General features: G+C 48.6%; 6 protein-coding genes across 6 annotated transcripts, besides 2 other annotated features; 4 read left to right on the top strand and 2 right to left on the bottom strand.

The window, feature by feature from the left end:
* Nucleotides 1-97: 97 nt before the first annotated feature.
* On the bottom strand, nucleotides 98-1,133 carry UA08_07626 (Uricase; the record flags this gene model as incomplete). The annotated part of the gene is made up of 3 exons (XM_020262541.1): nucleotides 98-219; nucleotides 287-933; nucleotides 991-1,133. The coding sequence occupies 3 exons, from the start codon at nucleotides 1,131-1,133 to the stop codon at nucleotides 98-100; spliced, it is 912 nt and encodes a 303-aa protein (XP_020117371.1).
* An 896-nt stretch (nucleotides 1,134-2,029) lies between these two features.
* Nucleotides 2,030-2,119: a repeat region (Identified by RepeatMasker using a combination of RepBase library and repeat library created with RepeatScout).
* Nucleotides 2,120-2,855: 736 nt separating this feature from the next.
* Nucleotides 2,856-6,974, top strand: UA08_07627 (hypothetical protein; the record flags this gene model as incomplete). The annotated part of the gene is made up of 3 exons (XM_020262542.1): nucleotides 2,856-6,431; nucleotides 6,499-6,665; nucleotides 6,734-6,974. 3 exons carry the CDS (start codon nucleotides 2,856-2,858, stop codon nucleotides 6,972-6,974), a joined length of 3,984 nt encoding a protein of 1,327 aa, XP_020117354.1.
* A 717-nt stretch (nucleotides 6,975-7,691) lies between these two features.
* On the top strand, nucleotides 7,692-9,485 carry UA08_07628 (hypothetical protein; the record flags this gene model as incomplete). The annotated part of the gene is made up of 1 exon (XM_020262543.1): nucleotides 7,692-9,485. The coding sequence occupies one exon, from the start codon at nucleotides 7,692-7,694 to the stop codon at nucleotides 9,483-9,485; it is 1,794 nt and encodes a 597-aa protein (XP_020117355.1).
* A 901-nt stretch (nucleotides 9,486-10,386) lies between these two features.
* Nucleotides 10,387-12,002, bottom strand: UA08_07629 (hypothetical protein; the record flags this gene model as incomplete). The annotated part of the gene is made up of 2 exons (XM_020262544.1): nucleotides 10,387-11,666; nucleotides 11,738-12,002. The coding sequence occupies 2 exons, from the start codon at nucleotides 12,000-12,002 to the stop codon at nucleotides 10,387-10,389; spliced, it is 1,545 nt and encodes a 514-aa protein (XP_020117274.1).
* A 709-nt stretch (nucleotides 12,003-12,711) lies between these two features.
* Nucleotides 12,712-14,242, top strand: UA08_07630 (Eukaryotic translation initiation factor 3 subunit L; the record flags this gene model as incomplete). The annotated part of the gene is made up of 2 exons (XM_020262545.1): nucleotides 12,712-13,020; nucleotides 13,121-14,242. 2 exons carry the CDS (start codon nucleotides 12,712-12,714, stop codon nucleotides 14,240-14,242), a joined length of 1,431 nt encoding a protein of 476 aa, XP_020117273.1.
* Nucleotides 14,243-15,498: 1,256 nt separating this feature from the next.
* UA08_07631 (hypothetical protein) lies at nucleotides 15,499-16,896 on the top strand (the record flags this gene model as incomplete). The annotated part of the gene is made up of 2 exons (XM_020262546.1): nucleotides 15,499-16,508; nucleotides 16,563-16,896. 2 exons carry the CDS (start codon nucleotides 15,499-15,501, stop codon nucleotides 16,894-16,896), a joined length of 1,344 nt encoding a protein of 447 aa, XP_020117272.1.
* Nucleotides 16,897-18,324: 1,428 nt separating this feature from the next.
* Nucleotides 18,325-18,376: a repeat region (Identified by RepeatMasker using a combination of RepBase library and repeat library created with RepeatScout).
* Between the last annotated feature and the right edge of the window lie 199 nt (nucleotides 18,377-18,575).

Here is an 18,575-nt window from a genome sequence, read left to right on the forward strand (position 1 = left end):
TTGGATATATACATGATGCGCTACCATAACACCCAAACACCTGACTAAGCATATACGAACATTGAACATTGAACAAAATAGAAATCAAATAGTCCCATCACAGTTTAGCCTTGGTAGAGCGAGCGACGGTGCACTTGATCAGTCCGTTGGGTCCCGACTGAGGAGCGTAGACCTCGGCATCCTTGCCAGTATTCTTCAGACCCTTGTGCCATTTGAGGTCTGGAGCAACGACGTTAGTAAATAGATAATTAAATGTATATATATGAAAATTTATAATCAAACTCACCAACTTCAAAGTAGTGCTTATTCGGCAACGAATAATCCACCGACTCCACCTCCGGCACAGCAGCCAAGATGGCATCAGCCATATTGTACATAACAGCCTGCACGCTGGCGCTATTCTCCTTTGCGAAAAAGCTGAGCGTAATCTCGCGTGCGGCGCTCCACGCATTATCAAAGCGGGCTGTGTCCGCTTGCACAGCGGCGAGTGTGGGAAACGTCTTCCATTTCCAGGTCGCGTCCACCTCGGTGCTGAGGATCCGATCCCAGACCTCGGGCAGAGTGGTGTATTCGTCGCGCACAAAGCCCCAGAACTGAGAGCCGGTGCTTTTTAGCACGTGCAGGCCCTGGATGCTCGAGGCGATTTCGATGCCCTTGCCCTCGGTCACATCTACTTGCACGTTGCGTGTCTCGGCGCCGTCGCGGAGGAAGGAATGAGGATGAGGCTTGCCGTCGACGGTCATGCGGGTCCATCGGTGGGTGATGATCTTGACGTGAGCGACATGGATGTGGCTGTATTTCTCGATGAAGTGGTTGCCGATAATGGAACCGAATAGCTCGGGGGTGGTCACGGGGTGCTGTTTGGCAAGGATGAAGATGGTGTTTTTGATTGAGTCGGTGGCGACTACGACGCTGTTGTCTGCCTTGGTGTATCTGCAAGTTGTTAGTTTTATATTCAATTAGAAGGGGGAAAGAATGAAGGAGGCTTACGAGACGTCAATCTCGCCCTCGAGGAGACAGCAGACGGTCATCTCGACCACTGTCTGGACGCCGGTCTTCTCATCGCGGTGCACCTTGTAGACACGCACGTTGTCCTTGCCATAGCGAGCAGCAGCGAGCTTCGAAGACGACATTGTTGTTTTTGATTGATTGATTGATTGATAGGTGTGCACTGGTGAGCTGTGCAGTGGATTAGCTATGCAATCATAGGCTTATCGCTATCGGACGACTGCCTACCTTGGCGATGGAGTTGTATTCGTCGCAGAGTTATTCTTTCTTCCCTTTAATTTTATTATATACAGAAAGAGGGGGAAAAAGAAGAAGAATTACAAGGCGAGCATGGATAGATAACTACTCCAGACGAAGAGCTTGATTGGCCTATCGCACGATTCGGCCAGCTCCGACGCCCGCCATTTGGGATCGCCAGGCCGGAGCCGCCATGCTCGATAAAACCATGCCCTAACTTACAGCACAGTCATTGGCTCAACGGCGTCGGCCGGGTTTCGGACGTTGATTCATATTAGTATTGTATATAACTAACTGTTAAGTATAGCTATGGGTATCACTATGAAAGAAGAGTATGTTATAATATAGTATACTAATGGCCGGGCATCGTATGACATCTCTGTTCGAATCGAGCATAGCACGACTAAGGAATCTCTCAATAGAACTTTTCATTCCGGACAACCACGTATCCAGTGCATAGTTATATCACTATCTAGAGCCAGGCTGAATGTAGGCACTAACAGCGATCTGGAGAAGTGTGACAGCGGGACGGCTTGAAGTTGCAAAGATCTCTCTCTGCCTTCATTGGATCACTTGCAACAGCGCTTGAGTACTTAGTCTGGATGATTAATTTGTTCCACTTGATGATAATATCAGCCTTGACGATTCCTTGGAACCATTGAGCCCAGGAGCTGCCTTCTCGGCGCTGGTTCTGTAGTCTCTTTCGTGGCTGGGGTTGCTCAATCTTCCCCCGGTCTCATTCAACTTTTCCTATGGCCTCCTGTGTGGAGCTAGCATCATAACAACGGAATAGTAACCAGTGAGTCACCAAAAAAAAAAGGATCCCGTAATGGGGCTTCTGTGTACTTCATAAATTCTGCCTGATATTCCGCTGCCAGTAGGAACTTTATGTACACGTGACACCCGGAAGTTTGAGAGAGGAATCCCCGTTACCACTATCTCTATGGGCGCTGTTTAGAAATAATTAGCTATATGAATCAATTGTATGACTGGTGAACAAAAGCGTCTCGATAAGTCGTGTTCATGATTGGGCGAGTTGTTGATTTACGCTCGCCAGGAGTCGCCTGGGAAGCCGGCATATATTAGACAGCCTCTCCTCGTTTCAGATTTTCAACTTGGAAAAAAAAAGAAAAAAAGACGAGGCTGAGGCCTTGCTTCAGATGGCGCAGACCTTGAGGAAGAGAAGAAGGAGGAGTTGTATTTATCATCAAGAATGGTGATGTTGACTTAGTTAAACCTAGTGCGCCAAGAGATCTGGAGAAGCGCGACAGCGGGACGTCGTGACTATCGTAGCTTCAATGATTGTTTGTCTCCCTCGGGCACGCCGCCACGTTCGATGAATTGACGCATGATTTATTAATTGACGAACTTGCTTCTGATCTGTCTACTGGCCCCCTGCCATGGAACCAATGCGAGCAGTAGCCCACGTTTCGTACTAACGGTGACCCTCATCTTTCCTAGATAGATGCTCGCTGCAATCCAGCCCAGCGTCCTGTTTGCAAGATCTGTTCGCCACCACGAACCGAGGCCATCCATGCGACCCTCGTTGAATCCTCGCTCCGTCGTTGCAAGGTGATAGCGCGTTGCGGCCATCGTATGGAGGGGAACCCATGGCGTCTGTGTACAATACCGGAAACAACTCTACGACACCGACTCAGAATCGTGGATTTGGCAACGATGGAAACTCAATCCCCAGAAACCAAGACGAAGGCAGCTGGAACGATGCTGCTTCTCGCTCAACCCGCAACGGGCGCTCCGGCTCGGGTGGGAGCAGCTCTGTTAGCACTCGCGGAGGAGTGTCACTGGGCCCGTCAACAGCACAGCCGGGGAGCTTTAGTTCGGAGCTGAAGAGTATGCAAACCTCCCGCAGCGTGACCCCTCGTCCCGACGTCGTATCTCCGTTCCCGCGCCTGGGAAATACCATGGGTGAAGATGAGCCTGCTGAAAATTCCACCGAACAGCGCCAGGCTGCCATTCGAGACAGGATAGCCAAGGAAATGAAGATCAAAGTGGGCACGGAGAATATGCTGGAAGCCCTGCTGACCAAAAATGCAAAACAAACGAGGGATCAGAGGCTTAGGGTTGAGTCGGAGTTGAGTTCGTCGAATAGGAAGCTTGCCCAACTTCGCCATGAATTGGAGGAGGAACTGCTTCGATCGCAGGTCCCCTCAACCCCGCCACGAAGTCGGTTGTCTGCCTTATTTCGTGGAAGCCCCATGCGGTCCCCCTCGCGTGCCACGGACTCTGCTAGCGGGGATATTGAAGACATGGATGTAGAGACGGAATCTCCTACGTATGTTTTAGCTGAGACGTTACAGGCCTTGGAGTTTGAAGGCATGGCGCCGGACTACTATATCGAGAGGGCAAACAGTTTGGTCGAATTGTTCAAACGCCATCCAACTTTAAAATACGACCTGGAGTGGTCAGTGTTCGGTCAACGGGTTCAGATGATGCTGTTGAGCGATAGCAAAGAGGTTGTGGCGGCAGGTTACCGCTTGACCCGGTATGCCATCGCCGACAGAGCTTCAATAAGAACCATTCGCCGGCTTCATACAGATGAACTGGTGATTCTGTCATTAGCAAAGGAAAGCAAGGCGAGCATCGAAAGGGAGCAGGCTTTGAAATTTGTCAGAGCTTTTCTGGACGTCAAAGACGGTGTCCACGAGATTTCCCGTGCTGTAGTTCGGGCTGTGGTGTCTGTCGCCGAACACTATGAGGACAGACTAAGAAATATATCCATCATGACTCTGGCTGAGATTCTGATCAAAGATCCAGGCCTGATATCATACTCTGGAGGCATTGCCCCCCTTCATGATGCCCTAGCTGAGGGAACATTTAGCGCTTCTGAAAGTTTAATAGGAAGCTTTTTGCACATTATGGACACTCCACATAGGCGGAAATATCTTCAGGGAGGTCGTGAATTAGAAGCAGTTCTCACTCCCTTTACTGACTCATTCTCGGACACAATGCGCTCCGGGCGCTTAAAGTGCTCAGCGAAAGCGATCTCGGCAATGCTAAAGACATGGCCTGGTCTGCTGGTCCTTGCGCGCGACAAGAGGAAGCCGCTGCAATCTCTTCTCGAATCCCTCAACTATCCTGACCCTCAAGCAAGAGATCTGATACTTGAGCTGCTTTTTGACGCCCTCCAGATCAAGCCGCCTTCTTGGTCCTCGTCCTTTCTCGCTGGCAGGCGCTTAACAACGTATGGCCGAGTGACCAACCTTCGCTCCGAGACGGACAGCAAGCAGTTGCGTATCTATCAGGAAAATGATAAAAATCGATTTGATCTAACTGCACATTTCTCGGCACTGGTGCTGGCGACTTTACTCGAGGCCAATCTAGTCCAAGCTTTGTCTAGTGTCATCGAAGTTGAGACAAATCAGTCTCTGAAACGCAAGGCCACACTACTTCTGACAGAAGTTTTGAAGCTGGCCCAGCACTCCTTACCACAGTCCGTCAGCTTTAACCTACAGGTGCTGCCTGCTCTACTGCCTGCTGCCGTGAGGTTCGACGTTGAAAACCACGAAATATCTACCTCAACCATCTACCAGATCGAGAGCATCAATCGTATTTTGGCGCGATCTGGTTCGCTTACAAGCACGTCGGGACGATATGCCGTCGTCGACGAAGACATATCCGCATCACTTCTATCCGGAGAACCGGCCAAGAATAGGCTGAACCCGGCCATGGATGAAGCCCAGTTCAGAAACCACATCCTTGATACCCAAGTTCTGAATACCGTGAATTATGTCAAGTGGAAATGGGATTTGATCCTTCGCATTATTGAAGGCCCTCTCACGAACCCGAAAAGACTAGAAGAAGCCATCAAGGGCTCAAAGTTCATGAAGCGTTTAGTGGGATTCTATCGGCCGTTCAAATATAGGTTTTGCATGATACCCAACTCAAAGCCGAATCAGCGTTATGTCCGCACAGGCTGTGCTTTGTTGCGCACATTGATGCAAACCCCAGAGGGGATAAAGTATCTTGCCGAAAACAAGTTGCTCCGCCAGATTGCAGAGTGCCTTGCGCAAGTAGACCGTATGAGTGGACTTACCTCTGCGTCACCTTTGTTCTCGAGAGAACAAATGGCGAGTACGTTGAGCGGTGGCTACTTTGCTTTACTGGGGGTTTTGAGTAGTGACACCATGGGCTTATCAATGATGGAGCGATGGCACATGACGAACATGTTCTACCATATCATCGAACTCAAAGACCGGAGCGATCTTATCCAAGCTCTCCTTGGAAACATGGATTTTACATTGGAGAGTCACCTTCGAGTGCTCTTGTCAAAGGCTCTCACTGCCGGCATAAAAGATATTCGCCTCTTCGCGACGAAACTTCTACGTAAATACGCTGTCGGCAACCATCTGGCTGTCAACAATGTCGTCTGGGTGGTCCGCATGCTTGTGACTCAGCTGTACGACCCTGACATTGCTGTCTGCGAAGTCGCCGTGAAGATTCTCGAGGAAGCATGCAACCAGCGCGAGTATCTGGAGTATGTCGTCAAATGTCGACCATCGCTCGACCATCTTGGGGAGATCGGTGCTCCGCTTCTCCTTCGATTTCTTTCCACATCTGTCGGTTACCATTACCTCGACGGACTCGACTACATCACGCAAGAAATGGACGATTGGTTTCTCGGGAGAAACGACGCCTACGTCGCGCTTGTCGAGGCATCTCTTTCGCGTGCCTACGTAGACCATCCTCGACGGCAACAGACGACATCATTTGCGCCCGACGACATAGTCGAGATGCAAGACATTGGCGTCGTGCCACCTCATTTCTACCGTGAACTAGCGCGAACTGCCGAAGGGTGCAAACTGCTCGAACAATCGGGTCATTTCCTTGAATTTGCAAGCACCATTCGAGACTTTGATCTCAGCGAAGAAGACCCCGAGGCCCTCCTCAAGGTGAAAGGATGTCTATGGGCAGTGGGCAATGTGGGCTCTATGGAGCTAGGTGCGCCATTCCTGGAAGAGACCGAAATTGTGCAAAATATCGTCGATATTGCCGAGTCGGCTGATGTGATTACTATGAGGGGCACGGCTTTCTTTGTCTTGGGACTCATCTCGCGCAGTCAGCACGGGCTGGAGATGGTTCATGAAGCCGGCTGGGATGCAGCTGTTGATCAGCGCGGCGGGTCTCTGGGACTTTGTCTGCCGCGGCGTCTGGATAAGCTATACTATGTATGTTGGTTTCTTCTGAGAAGAAAAGGGAATATGCTAATATGACTTTTTTGGTGGTGGGAATTAGATCTCATTCGTGCCCCATACACGCAACCAAGAAGTAAAGCGCATCTCACGGGAAATATTCAAAACTGCCTCTACCGACACCGACCCAATCAACCAGCGCATCCTGAAGCTGATTATTGATATGGGGAATACCGTGCTGTCGAAGAGATCCGCTAACGAGCTGCACACGTAAGAACACCCCCCACCTACCTACATTACGATTGTTTGCCGTGACTCTAACAAACCCATGAAACTAGCATCAAAGCCAAAAACCCAGAGCACTTCCGCAAAGTCCGACTTTTCCAAAAGACTCTTACCATTCTTGAAAGTCATCATTTCCGTCTACCGGCTCGTCGGTTTGCATTGGACTTGTTTGACAAGAGTGTAATGAGGCGGGTGGTTCAAGAAGAAGACGAGGAGGAGGAGGAGGAAGAGGAAGAATTACAGGAAGACGAGTCAGAAGAAGACCGTAACGGGTCATATTCGGACTCCGATTGATAGTTAGTTAGTTGGACATGTTTGAACGAAGCGAAACAACAAAACATACGCCTTTGCTTTCTTCCCTTTTTTTTTCTTTTTTTGGCTCTTTTCGCTTTTTCCTCACATTGCATGTCTGTGATTATGTCCATTGCTATTATATGTATACCCCGCGATATTCGAGGCCATGTCGTTCTGAGGATTATGTCGGTTTTCTGTTAGGGCTGTGTTTCAGGGGGAAAATAGCTAGGAGTCTTGCTTTCCTGACATTATTTGCATGATTTGCATGACAGTGGGATATAGCTTTTGTTATTTATGGGGTAAATTCAAAACTGATTTGCTTACGACTATTGATCCAAAAACAGAGAAAAAAATAGAAAATTGTTAGTCTCTGATCTAAATTTAACGCCATACTGAAAGCGGTATACCTACTAGCCGGAAGCAGCAAGTTCCTTGCCTGATAAGATAAGGCATCGAGCAATCAATCAATCAACAAACACGACAACGACGACAAGACAAGACAAGAAAAGAAAGCAACATTGCAATAAACCGGCACCTTTTTCCTTCGCTTCAGATATCCCAGCCATCTTATTTAGTTATCGACATCGTTTTAACTACAATACCAGTTGCATGTGAAACCACACATCTGTTTACATGAAGAAGAGGGGGGAGGCGCTTTGGGTATAACTGACAAACTACTGTATTGTATCTGCACTCTCCCATCGTGCTATCATCACAATGTCCACCAACCCAAGCAGCGATGCTACCTCGCATCAGTCTCACCCGGCAGACCTAAAATTAGAAGAAAGCGCAAGTGAAATGCCGCCAAAAACCACAGGCAGCGAGGAGGATACCAACCCCAACCCCCACTGGCTAATCGAAGCCATCCAATGCCCTCTATGCGCTCGACCACTGAAAACACCTATTCGCCTCCCATGCGGGAAAACGATATGTCGCTCATGCCTGCCGCCACTGAAGCGGCGAGAAGGCATTTCGTATCCGCAGGGCGAGGGCCGAAAGGAAGGGTTCATCTGTCCATGGGAGCACGGGGATCTGGAACAGAATGAAAATACGAAAGACTATGAGTCCTCGCCCGAGCACGCGCTGGCTGATTGCGGCGTTGATGTTGTGCTCAGTAAAATCATGGATGTATTTGAAAGAGTGCTGCAGGAGCATGCGAATACGACCACACCGGACATACAGGCTTATTGGAAGCTAGGGCCTTATCCTCCTATTGCCAGGCCTAGTGAAGGTGAAAATGACGCAGATAGTGCCGTAATAGCGGCTTCGTTGAAGGCTCCTACCACTAGTGCCATCATCAAGCTTGGCCGCTATTTAGGGACTTACAAGTTGAGTCAAGAAGGAAACCTGCCTATCACCGCCAAGGATGTCGTCTACGTGGACAATGTGACGAGCAGCGAAGAAGAGCCTTTGAATGACTCCAACGCAAAGCTAGACGCGCTCGTCTTGAAACAGCTGAAACAAGGTATTCGAGAAGAGCTCGACTGTCAAGTATGCTACGGCTTGATATATGAACCATGGACTTCTTTGTGCGGGCACACTTTCTGTCGAGACTGCGCTGATCGTGTACTGGACCATTCAAACCTCTGCCCATTCTGCAGGAAGAGAATGTACATTTCGTCGGCCAAGGGACATTATTCGTTGCATGATATCCTCCACTTCTTCCTGTGGAGAGTATTCACTAACGAGACAATCGCTCGCAGAGAGGCCAATCAAGCGGACTATGGAACCAAGGCGGACACTGAAATGCCTCTATTCGTCTGTACGCTTGCTTATCCGTCAATGCTGACTTTTCTTCATATCTTTGAGCCGCGATATCGTTTGTTGATCCGGCGCGCGCTTGACTATGGAAACAACAAATTTGGCATGGCGATTGCTAATCCTGATGCTGAGTCGGTGAATGTTCAAGACAACAACAATTCAGGAAATGATATGGAACACGCGCCATTCAAGCAATATGGCACAATTGTTACGATTGCTAGATCGGAATTTCTACCCGATGGCCGTATCATAGTGACTGCTATGGGGATGTCCAAATTCAAAGCGCTCCGCTGGGGCGTTACCGATGGATACTATACCGCTGAGATTGAGCGCGTGGACGATATCAGTTGGGAAGAGGAAGAGAATATAGAAGCTCGTGAAGTGGCTGCCGCTGCTGCTACTGCTACCACCGATTCCAACGCGCCGAGCCAACCGGAAGAAGAGCCTAGTAAAGGTGCATCTCTAGAATCTCTATCGACCCAGCAACTGATGCAATTCTGTATGGACTTTGTTGAGAAACGAAGTGCAGACGCCTCGCCAGCGACTCAGAGGCGGATCCTTGGGGCGTATGGTGCGCCTCCGACAGATCCAGCCATCTTCCCGTATTGGTTTGCCAGTGCTCTTCCCATTCCAGAGGAAGAAGCATACAAGCTTTTGCCTTTGACGAGCGTGCGTGAGCGACTCAAGCTGGTAGCTACGTGGCCGGAGATGTTTGATAGCAGATGGTACGGTATTTTCCATTTATTGTGATGTTTATATACTGATAACAATGATTCTGGCAGGTCCATGTCATTATCAACCTGCGTCATCTTATGACTCGTAGTCCCTTTTCTTCTCTTAACCATCTTCAGTCTGATTTTTATCGTTCAACAGTTTTATTTCTTTCCTACTCCTCCTTCTTCTTCTCCCCCATCTCTCTCACCAATCACCTGGTCAATTGCCGGTCCATTCTCTTTCTCCTTCTCGGTTTCACTCGGCGGTACACCACTACAGCACTACCACCAACAGCAACGCTTATCAGAAGGACCATCAGAAGAGAGAAGCACCCGTACCCAAGAACCAGTAACATATATACCGCAAACAATCATTATAGGAGGCATGTTATTCGGACTCTCAGTGCGGCTCATGAGCCAATTGAGACATATAATCCAATTGAGAGGAGCAGGAAGAAGACAGAGGAGGATGAGATAGAGGAGAATGATATAGATTTTTGTTAACTACAAGTTGGAAAGGGGGGAAAAGGGGGGATATTGACTCGAAGGATCGAACAAGGTATTGATTTACATACTTCTTTTATCATTCTTGATCGAGCCGTTGCTTCTTGAGGGCCTTGATGTATATACACCTTTCTATTCTGGTGGGTTTTATATGATATGACCTATGGCTAGGATCTCAGATTGATTCATGCTGCCTCCTGAAAATATACTTTAGTCAGCGAACGAATATAAAATACCTCAAATCTTTTCAATATCAGAATACACAGCCAGTATGGGGGAAAAAAGAGAATGAAAAACGAAAAACGCCATCGCTTTGCTTGCTTTGGGAAATAAGAACGGGGGAAAAATGAAATAGATAAATTGTCATGTGATATTCAAAGTGATGAATGTATATTGATCTAAGACAAATGAGGATATTTAATAAGAAGAACAATTTAATCCGATTCATCATCGCCTGCCGCTCTAGTACTCGTTTCTTGTAACTCGTCGGGATCAGCTTCTGCGTCCGCATCTGTATCGCCACTTGTATTATGCGCGTTTCGATTTGTATTATTTTCTTCTTCCTCTTCTTCCTCCTCCAATTGTTGGGGAGGCGGGGGTAGGTTTTTCTTGAATTCCGGGTCCACGTTACCACGGTGCAGGCTTCGCTTATAGATTTCAGCCTCATCAGGATCACGAATGGTAACATGAATTTGATCGACTTGGTCTTCTCTGCCTGCTGCTTCACCCTGGCTGCGAGCCAGACCTGCTTTGGCAATTTTCCGAGCTCGTTCAGGCGCAAGTCGCATTTTGCCGAGGATGGGGTAGTAGTATGCAGCTTTGATGGTGCCTTCGGCTTGACTAGATGAGGAAGATTTGGCTGGGTCGAATAGTGTCAAGGCGATATCTCGTTGTTTCTGTTCCGAGTTCAATTGTTGAGCCTTGGTGGAGTATGTTCGCAATCTGTCGTAGCGGTGGAATTTACTCTCTTCGTCGCCATGAGTGTATAATCCGTCATCGTCTCGATTTGAGTTTAACAAGTCAAAGCTGTCTTTGATTTTTGTGGCTGATCCCTTTTGCTCTGGGACAAACAAATCGTAATCCCATGGAATTGGACCGGGGTCCTTGTAGAGTCTAGGGTTATTCTTGTGTAGCCTGGCCTTGGCCTCGTGTTCTTCAAGAACGTGCTCTGGTGGTGCAGACGGGTATAATAGGCCAACGTCAATCCTCTCATCGCGTTTTCCCGAAGCTGCGACTAGGGGAGGCTTATCAAACTTGAACTGGACAAAACCACCTGGATCCGGATATCCCTGCAGGTCAGGCAAAACTGGGAAGGTACCGATAGGTTTAAGTTTAGGGTTATCCGGATGAACAGGATGTGCCCATGCATCCAACTCCGGCTTCTGTGGAGTATGACCCTTGATACGCTCGGCCGTATCCTCTCCAGTGTGCTTGCTTTTCGGATAAGCGATATCAAATCCCTTCATGATATACTTCTTGATGTAGATGGGGTCATCGTTCGCTAGCTTAGTCTTTTCAGAAAGACGCGGCTTGGGTCTCCCCGCCGAGGGCTTAAAGCCACCAGGCCCCCGTTGCTCCACGGCAATGTATTGAGTGCGACGAAGAAAACTGACGTTGGCATTCTTCACTGCAGGGTTTTTGAGCTGGTCGAGTGGAATCAGAAAGGGTAGATCCCGAGGATCAGGAGGCGGTGGGTTCTCCGGCATCAAAATGGCTGTAACTTAATATATTAGGAAATTGCATTCAAGTCAAACCATGCCTAGGAAGCAAACCCCATCGACGTACCGCTTTCATCTCCCAAGTGAAGACCTGGAATTCCAACTAGATCAATTGGCATACCGCCCTCCGCATCGACGTCAATGCCTGGCTCCTCTCGCCTAGCCATGTTTGAGGCATAGCCAGGAGCCAGAAATCGCTGCAGTCCTTCATGAGGTATATCCAAGAACTTTGGCGGCATCTCCGGTGGCGGGAGATCATTTCGGTATCGAAGCGAGGCGATATATTCCTGATGAAAGCCCTCCGCAGGGCGATTGTCCTTTGTCTTCGACATTTTCGTCGCAAAGAAGCCGCCCGAATTGACGGCGAGCGAGATGACTGAGAGGCCCAATCAACTTGACAAGAGCCAGTTGACTAAAGCAGGTTTTCTCGAGTGGGAGGTTCCTTCTAGGACGACTGAACAAGGGTCGGCAGATGAATAGGCAAGAATGAGCTTGACCAGTAGCTCTATTCATTCATTCATCCAATTGAAGCAGAAGAGCTCCACGGCCCACCGGAGCAACCATTTTCCCGGGGCGCTATCACGTGATAGAATCGCCACGATCTTCGCTCCAGCCAATCAGCATCAAGAACAACCAGGCCTATATACATTATCGAAGTATTACTACTGACAGCACTGCATTCACACAACGCCATTGATAGCATCCACAGGCAATTGTATGTCGTATCATACGTAAGAGACTTTACACGCAGCATATTACTGGGGCATGGCCAATGAAGTATGGCTGACTCAGCAGGCGATAAGATAACACCAGGCTTGGCGCTCTCAAGCGAACGGGAAAACCCTCAAAATTCATTTTGAATTTGGCTCCGCATCGACCAAAATCTGACCGAGAAAACACACGTCACGACCTCAATCGTCGTTTCATATAGCCAGTACCAGCGCTCCCTCCAGGTACTCGAATTGTCTCAAACCAGACACCGCCGCTTCATCCCACGAACGTTTGATCGCTACACAATAGCACCACCTACCTGCCCACACAATGTCATACGACGAGCGCTCCAATGCGCGCCCTCCGCTGGGTGACGAGTCTGATGTCGAGGAGGAGGCCTTGGTCAACGACTACCGCGAGCAGGTTCACTTCGACGATGGAATGAGCGATCTGGACCGTACCACTTCGCTCGGCGGTGCATCTCACACCCAGGATCTTCAAGCACAACTTGCCGCGGCCGCGACCCCGCTCGAGTACCAGGCCACTTTGGAGACAAAATTTGCCAGCTATGACAACTACTGCAGCCTGTTCCACTACATCCTCAACTCGGAAGGCCCGGTTGACTTGGAGGTTCCTTCGGTATGTGAATATCTGACCTTCCGACCACACCGGAGTTTCCGGGTTTGTTTTTATTTCTGACTGCAGTGGCTAACTCTTCCCGTCATTCAAATTTGAACAGTATTTTTGGGCTTGGGATGTCATCGATGAATTCATCTACCAATTCGAGTCATTCTGCCGCTACCGCAACCGTGTAGCTCGCAGCGGATCCAACGAGGAGGAGGCTCAACTGCTCCGGGAGAACCCCAACACATGGGGCTGCTACTCGGTCTTGAACGTCTTATACTCGTTGATCCAACGATCTCAAATCAACGAGCAGCTTGCTGCCATTAAGCGGGGAGAAGATTCATTGGCTGTGGCTGGGGAATATGGCTCGCGTCCCCTCTACAAGATGCTTGGATATTTCTCGATCATCGGATTGTTGCGCGTGCACTGCCTGCTAGGCGACTTCAGTCTTGCCCTCAAGACGCTAGATGACATTGAGCTGAACAAGAAGGCCATGTTTGCTCGCGTCATGGCAGCCCATTTCACCACGTACTACTACGTTGGTTTCTCCTACATGATGATGCGCCGCTACGCCGACGCAATCCGCATGTTCAGTCACATCCTTGTCTATGTGTCGCGAACAAAGAACTTCCAAAAGGGCAGCAACCAGTATGATGCCATCACCAAGAAGAACGACCAGATGTATGCCCTCATTGCTATCTGTGTCGCATTCCACCCTACCCGCCTCGATGACACCATCCACACTGCCCTCCGTGAGAAGTACGGTGAGCAACTACACCGCCTTCAACGCGGTGGAGCAGAGGCACTGCCTTTGTTCGAGGAGCTTTTCCGCTCTGCCTGCCCCAAGTTCATCAGCCCTACTCCTCCGGACTTTGACAACCCGTCTGTCAACATTGACCCCGTCGACCACCACACTGCCATCTTCATGGACGAGGTCAAGAACACTCTCTTCAACCCTACTGTCAAGTCCTACCTGAAGCTTTACACAACGATGGACTTGAGCAAACTTGCTGGCTTCTTGGACGTCGAGCCCGAGAAATTGCGCGCATGGCTCCTGGTTAACAAGCAGCGCAGCCGTCAAATTCGCTGGGCTGAAGGTGGCTTGCTGGAAGGTGAGCCCACCAGTGCTAGTGACCTCGACTATGCCATTGAGGGTGACCTTATTCACATCAGCGAAGCGAAGGCGAGCCGAAGAATTGTTGATTGGTACCTGCGCAATCTTACTCGTACCTACTAGACTGCTTTCCACTTTTCTTGTTCGCATCTAGATTTATGTTTCTCTCCAAAAAAATGTTTCCTTTTTATGATGGATGACTCTTCACATCAATCCCCTCTATTCTCAATTTCTTCGCTTCTTCAGTACTTTTTGTTGTGTCTTTTTTGTTTCCCTTTCCTGCTGGGGAGTCGGCGTATGTATACGAGTTTATTATCCACATAATGTACTTTTTGTCCGAGAGAATGTTAGTCTCTCGATTTTTCTTTACTTCTACGGGAGAGCTTTTGTTGTGCATGAAGATGTCCGCATCTTTCATATCGATATTGATGTTAGGACTTGAAACGGGTTGGGGATGGAGAAACGACGGCAATGCAAGACACTTCATGAGACATGTTGACTACTGGGGCTTATCATCTAGCCCTTAACCAGGCGGAATCAAGTGAAGGAGATGGTCTCAATCGAGCTGAAGAGCTTCGATCACACCAGCCCAGATTCATATGGAGAGTGTGAATGTGGTGACAGGAAGAACCTCGAATGGGCTTTGTTCATGAACATGTACACTGAATCGACATTGTTCATGAGAGATCTCGACCAGATTGAGGGATATTTATGGAGGCATGAGATGGTGAGAGTTGGTCTGAATTGAGATAGATATTGAATATCAATACATGATGAAATGAAGAAAGTACTTCTACTCGACTATCAGACCCTATTTCTATCGGTGTGGTACTTGGGAATCTTCCTAACTGCACGCCTTTGGCTACTTATATAGCAAAAAGCCAGCTTGACTGCTACATTGATTGTCCGACTGAGCGACAATGGCGGACGCTGTTTATGTAGTTGAGAACCCTAAAACAAGCCACCTTGGTCATTTCATAAGGCTTGGGTCTCGTACACTGAATATTGGGGGGGAACGAAAGCCAACGAAGAAAACGTGCAGTGCCGCTGGTGGCTGCGAAGCCGAACATATTTCATGCAGATGCTTACCGGGTTTGATGTCTCTGGCCTGTGTGAGGGTAGACATGACTATCCTTTCTAATATGAACGTCATAATATACTTTTTTATACACTATTTATGATCCCAATGTCACATTAAAGGTACATTGCAAACACCAACCATACCAAAGTCGGGAATAGCTTCGGTACCGACGCACCTTAGTATTGCCGACGATGCGTAATCTAACCCCTCGTCGAGTAGTTAGTTATATAACATATAAATATATATGCATATAGCAATGGTTTTACTGAATCAATCATCATCCTCCCTAGCGTTCAAAATGGCATCTGAACGTTATCCAGTCCACCACAACGGCATCTACCGCAACCTCCCAACCTTCGACCCTTCCATCACCGGCTTATCCGCTGTCATCACCGGGGCCAATGGGATTTCTGGCTTCCATACTTTGCGAGTGCTTCTCGAGAGTCCCCAACGATGGTCGACCATCTATGCCTTGTCCCGCCGGCCTCCTCCCAGGCAAATGCTAGCCCTACTTTCCGAGTCTCAGCGCTCGCGCGTGCGGCACGTCGCCGTGGATTTTCTTGAAGACCCTGCGAAAATCGCGCAAATCTTGAGGTCGGCCGATATCAAGGCTGACTACATCTTCTTTTATTCGTATCTCCAACCTACACCATCGCCAGGTGCTGCCGTGTGGTCGAATGCCGAGGAACTTGTCAAAGTCAATAGCGCGCTTCTCGACAATTTCCTACAGGCGATAACACTGGCCAATATCACCCCTAAACGGTTCCTCCTGCAAACCGGCGCGAAGCATTACGGTGTGCAAATCGGTCGTGTCCGTAGTCCTGCCATTGAGTCTGACCCATACCTGTCTCACCTGGAACCGAACTTCTACTACCCGCAGGAAGAATCACTATTCAACTACTGCAAAGCCAACAATACTACTTCCTGGAACATCATCCGGCCAGCATGGGTTCTGGGCGCAGTAAACAATGCCCAAATGAACGCGCTTCTGCCCATTGCAATCTATTCGGCCGTCCAGGCTCACAAGGGGGAGCCTATATCCTTCCCAAGCGACTGGGAAACATGGCAGTATGAAGGGTACCATTCGACAGCTTTGCTGACGGGCTATCTGTCTGAATGGGCCGTATTGGAAGAGAAGGCCAAGGACCAGGCCTTCAACGCTCAGGACACGAGCCCTGTAAGCTGGGACCGATTCTATGAAGCTCTCACCCGCTGGTTCGGCGTCGAAAAGGGTGTCGTTCCTCCAGAGGAAGATACAACCAAGTATGAGGAATCGATAGGCAAGGCCGGCGCTGACACGCCGATGGGGTATGTTCAGAATTCCTTTTCCGTTTCACCGTAGCTTCTGACCCTGGTTTCTAGATACGGTCCTCCCATTGTACACCGAACAACCTTTAAACTGGTAGACTGGGCGTCCAAGCCCGAAAATAGGGCAGCGTGGTTGGACCTGCAGAGGAAATCGAACGGCCAACTCACTGACAACCCATTCGATGATGTCCAGGAAAACTTTGCTTTTGGCGACCAAGCTTTCAGGAAGGTACCTAGTCTGAGCATGAACAAAGCTCGACGGCTGGGCTGGACCGGGTTTGTGGATACCTTTGAGTCCTTGTTCGAGACATATTCTGAAATGGGGGTTCTGGGTATGCTGCCGCGTTTGAAAGTTGATAGATCAAACCGCTTGTCTGAATACCCTTAAGGGTCAGCATGACATGTATACAGCCAAAATCTGACAGGAAGTCCTGAATTTATCTAGCTTGGTAAACTAGGTTCCAGTGTTTATATGTAGTAGAAAGGAGAAACATTAGGTCGAATGAACTTCCCAGGTTTATGATGCCACGATACTTTAGTTTTCAAGAGCAGTACAGTGTTCTTCCAGTAGTTTCTACTGCCATCAATAACATTGGGAGATCATAATGCTATTATGATCACGTTTATTATCATCACGCCGACAGGTGTTTGAATTGAGATAAGCAATGTATGTTGCATGTTTATGATAACATCCCATTTTACATATGTATCCCTTAGCCTCTGCTGCAGTGGCGAGTTCATTGAATCCGGCCATGAAAGTTTGATTGTTGAACGCTAGGCTCAGGAAGTTATAGGCGATCTGTAATACTGCAAATGGACATCGTGAACCGCTACATGTATTCAAATGAAGTCGACTCATTCATTTCTGCGGACTGAGCAAAAGGAGGGGGGATATCGGTGAGCTATATACATCTATCAGTCAGTATTCGAGATCAGCGGGCAAAGTCCCAAAGGCTAGACTTACATAGGATTTGGTCTTTTTCTACCAAGAAGTCTCTGCAATAAGCAGAAGAATGGCGCCATATCATCTTAACGAGAAGATCCGCGGATTGTCTGGGGTCATTTTTTGTGGCAGCCAGAGTCGGCTCCAAGGTGGCATCAAAAACTGTACTGTGATGGAATTAAGCTGTAGCAGGGGGGTTTTGACCATTAAGCCATCAAAAAGGGCCCCCGTATGAAGCTTTTCTGGCATTCTTATAAATTGTGCCTTTTCAGGTGTAATTCTCCATTGTCAACTTGCCAAAGACCGAGGCTGGGGAGCAAGGTATCATGAAACACAGCGGCGAATTGGCTGTCAATCTTCATAACCTTCGTTCAAATAGGGTATGCTGCATTCCGCCACGAAACTCGAAAGTTATTCGATGGTGAATTGACCGCAGACTCCTTTTTCTCCTGGCTTACTCCCACGTCAAAAAGACCATGATGATTCTCGCAAAACTGGACGATTTTCATAGAGATAAGTCCGTTATCAAGGACTCGACGGAGATTGTCTAATCCAGTTAGCATGTTCCAAGGCAGAGTTCAAAGCACCATTTGACAACTTACCTGGTTGTTAGGATGCAGCTGGCTTTTGCTGAAGACCCCGGCAGTTGAAGTTATATCGGCTAGGTGTTGGTCCACCACGTTTTTTACGCAGCAGGACGTGAAGCCTTGTTACCCTCGATGTTGACAGTAAACTAACTTGATCTAAGAAAGGTGCAAGCAGGTCTGCTTTTTGTGTGCTTCTCGCTTATAAGAAGCGGTGCCTTATTAGGAAATACCAGGCGGTTCCCGAATGCGACATCAACGAACGCTACCTAGTAAGCTTACCCACGAAGGGGCTTCTGGCAATACTCATTTCAGGTGTGAATAATGTCATATACTCCGCTATCACTTAGCTAAGCTTGCCCATTAGTTAAGTTAGTTACCAGTAAGCATAGGTATATATATTATATCGCCCATCGGTACCGAGCCTGTCCCGCTTTCAGCCGAAGCCCTAATTACTTAGTTAAGTGCCGAAGGATTACCAAGCAGTTCCAACCCGATTTCTCTGGCTTCTGTCAAGACGCAGTCCCGAGGGCACCGCTA

The sequence above is a fragment of the Talaromyces atroroseus genome (genome assembly GCF_001907595.1).
Source record: "Talaromyces atroroseus strain IBT 11181 chromosome Unknown scaffold_11, whole genome shotgun sequence".
NCBI lineage: Eukaryota > Fungi > Ascomycota > Eurotiomycetes > Eurotiales > Trichocomaceae > Talaromyces > Talaromyces atroroseus.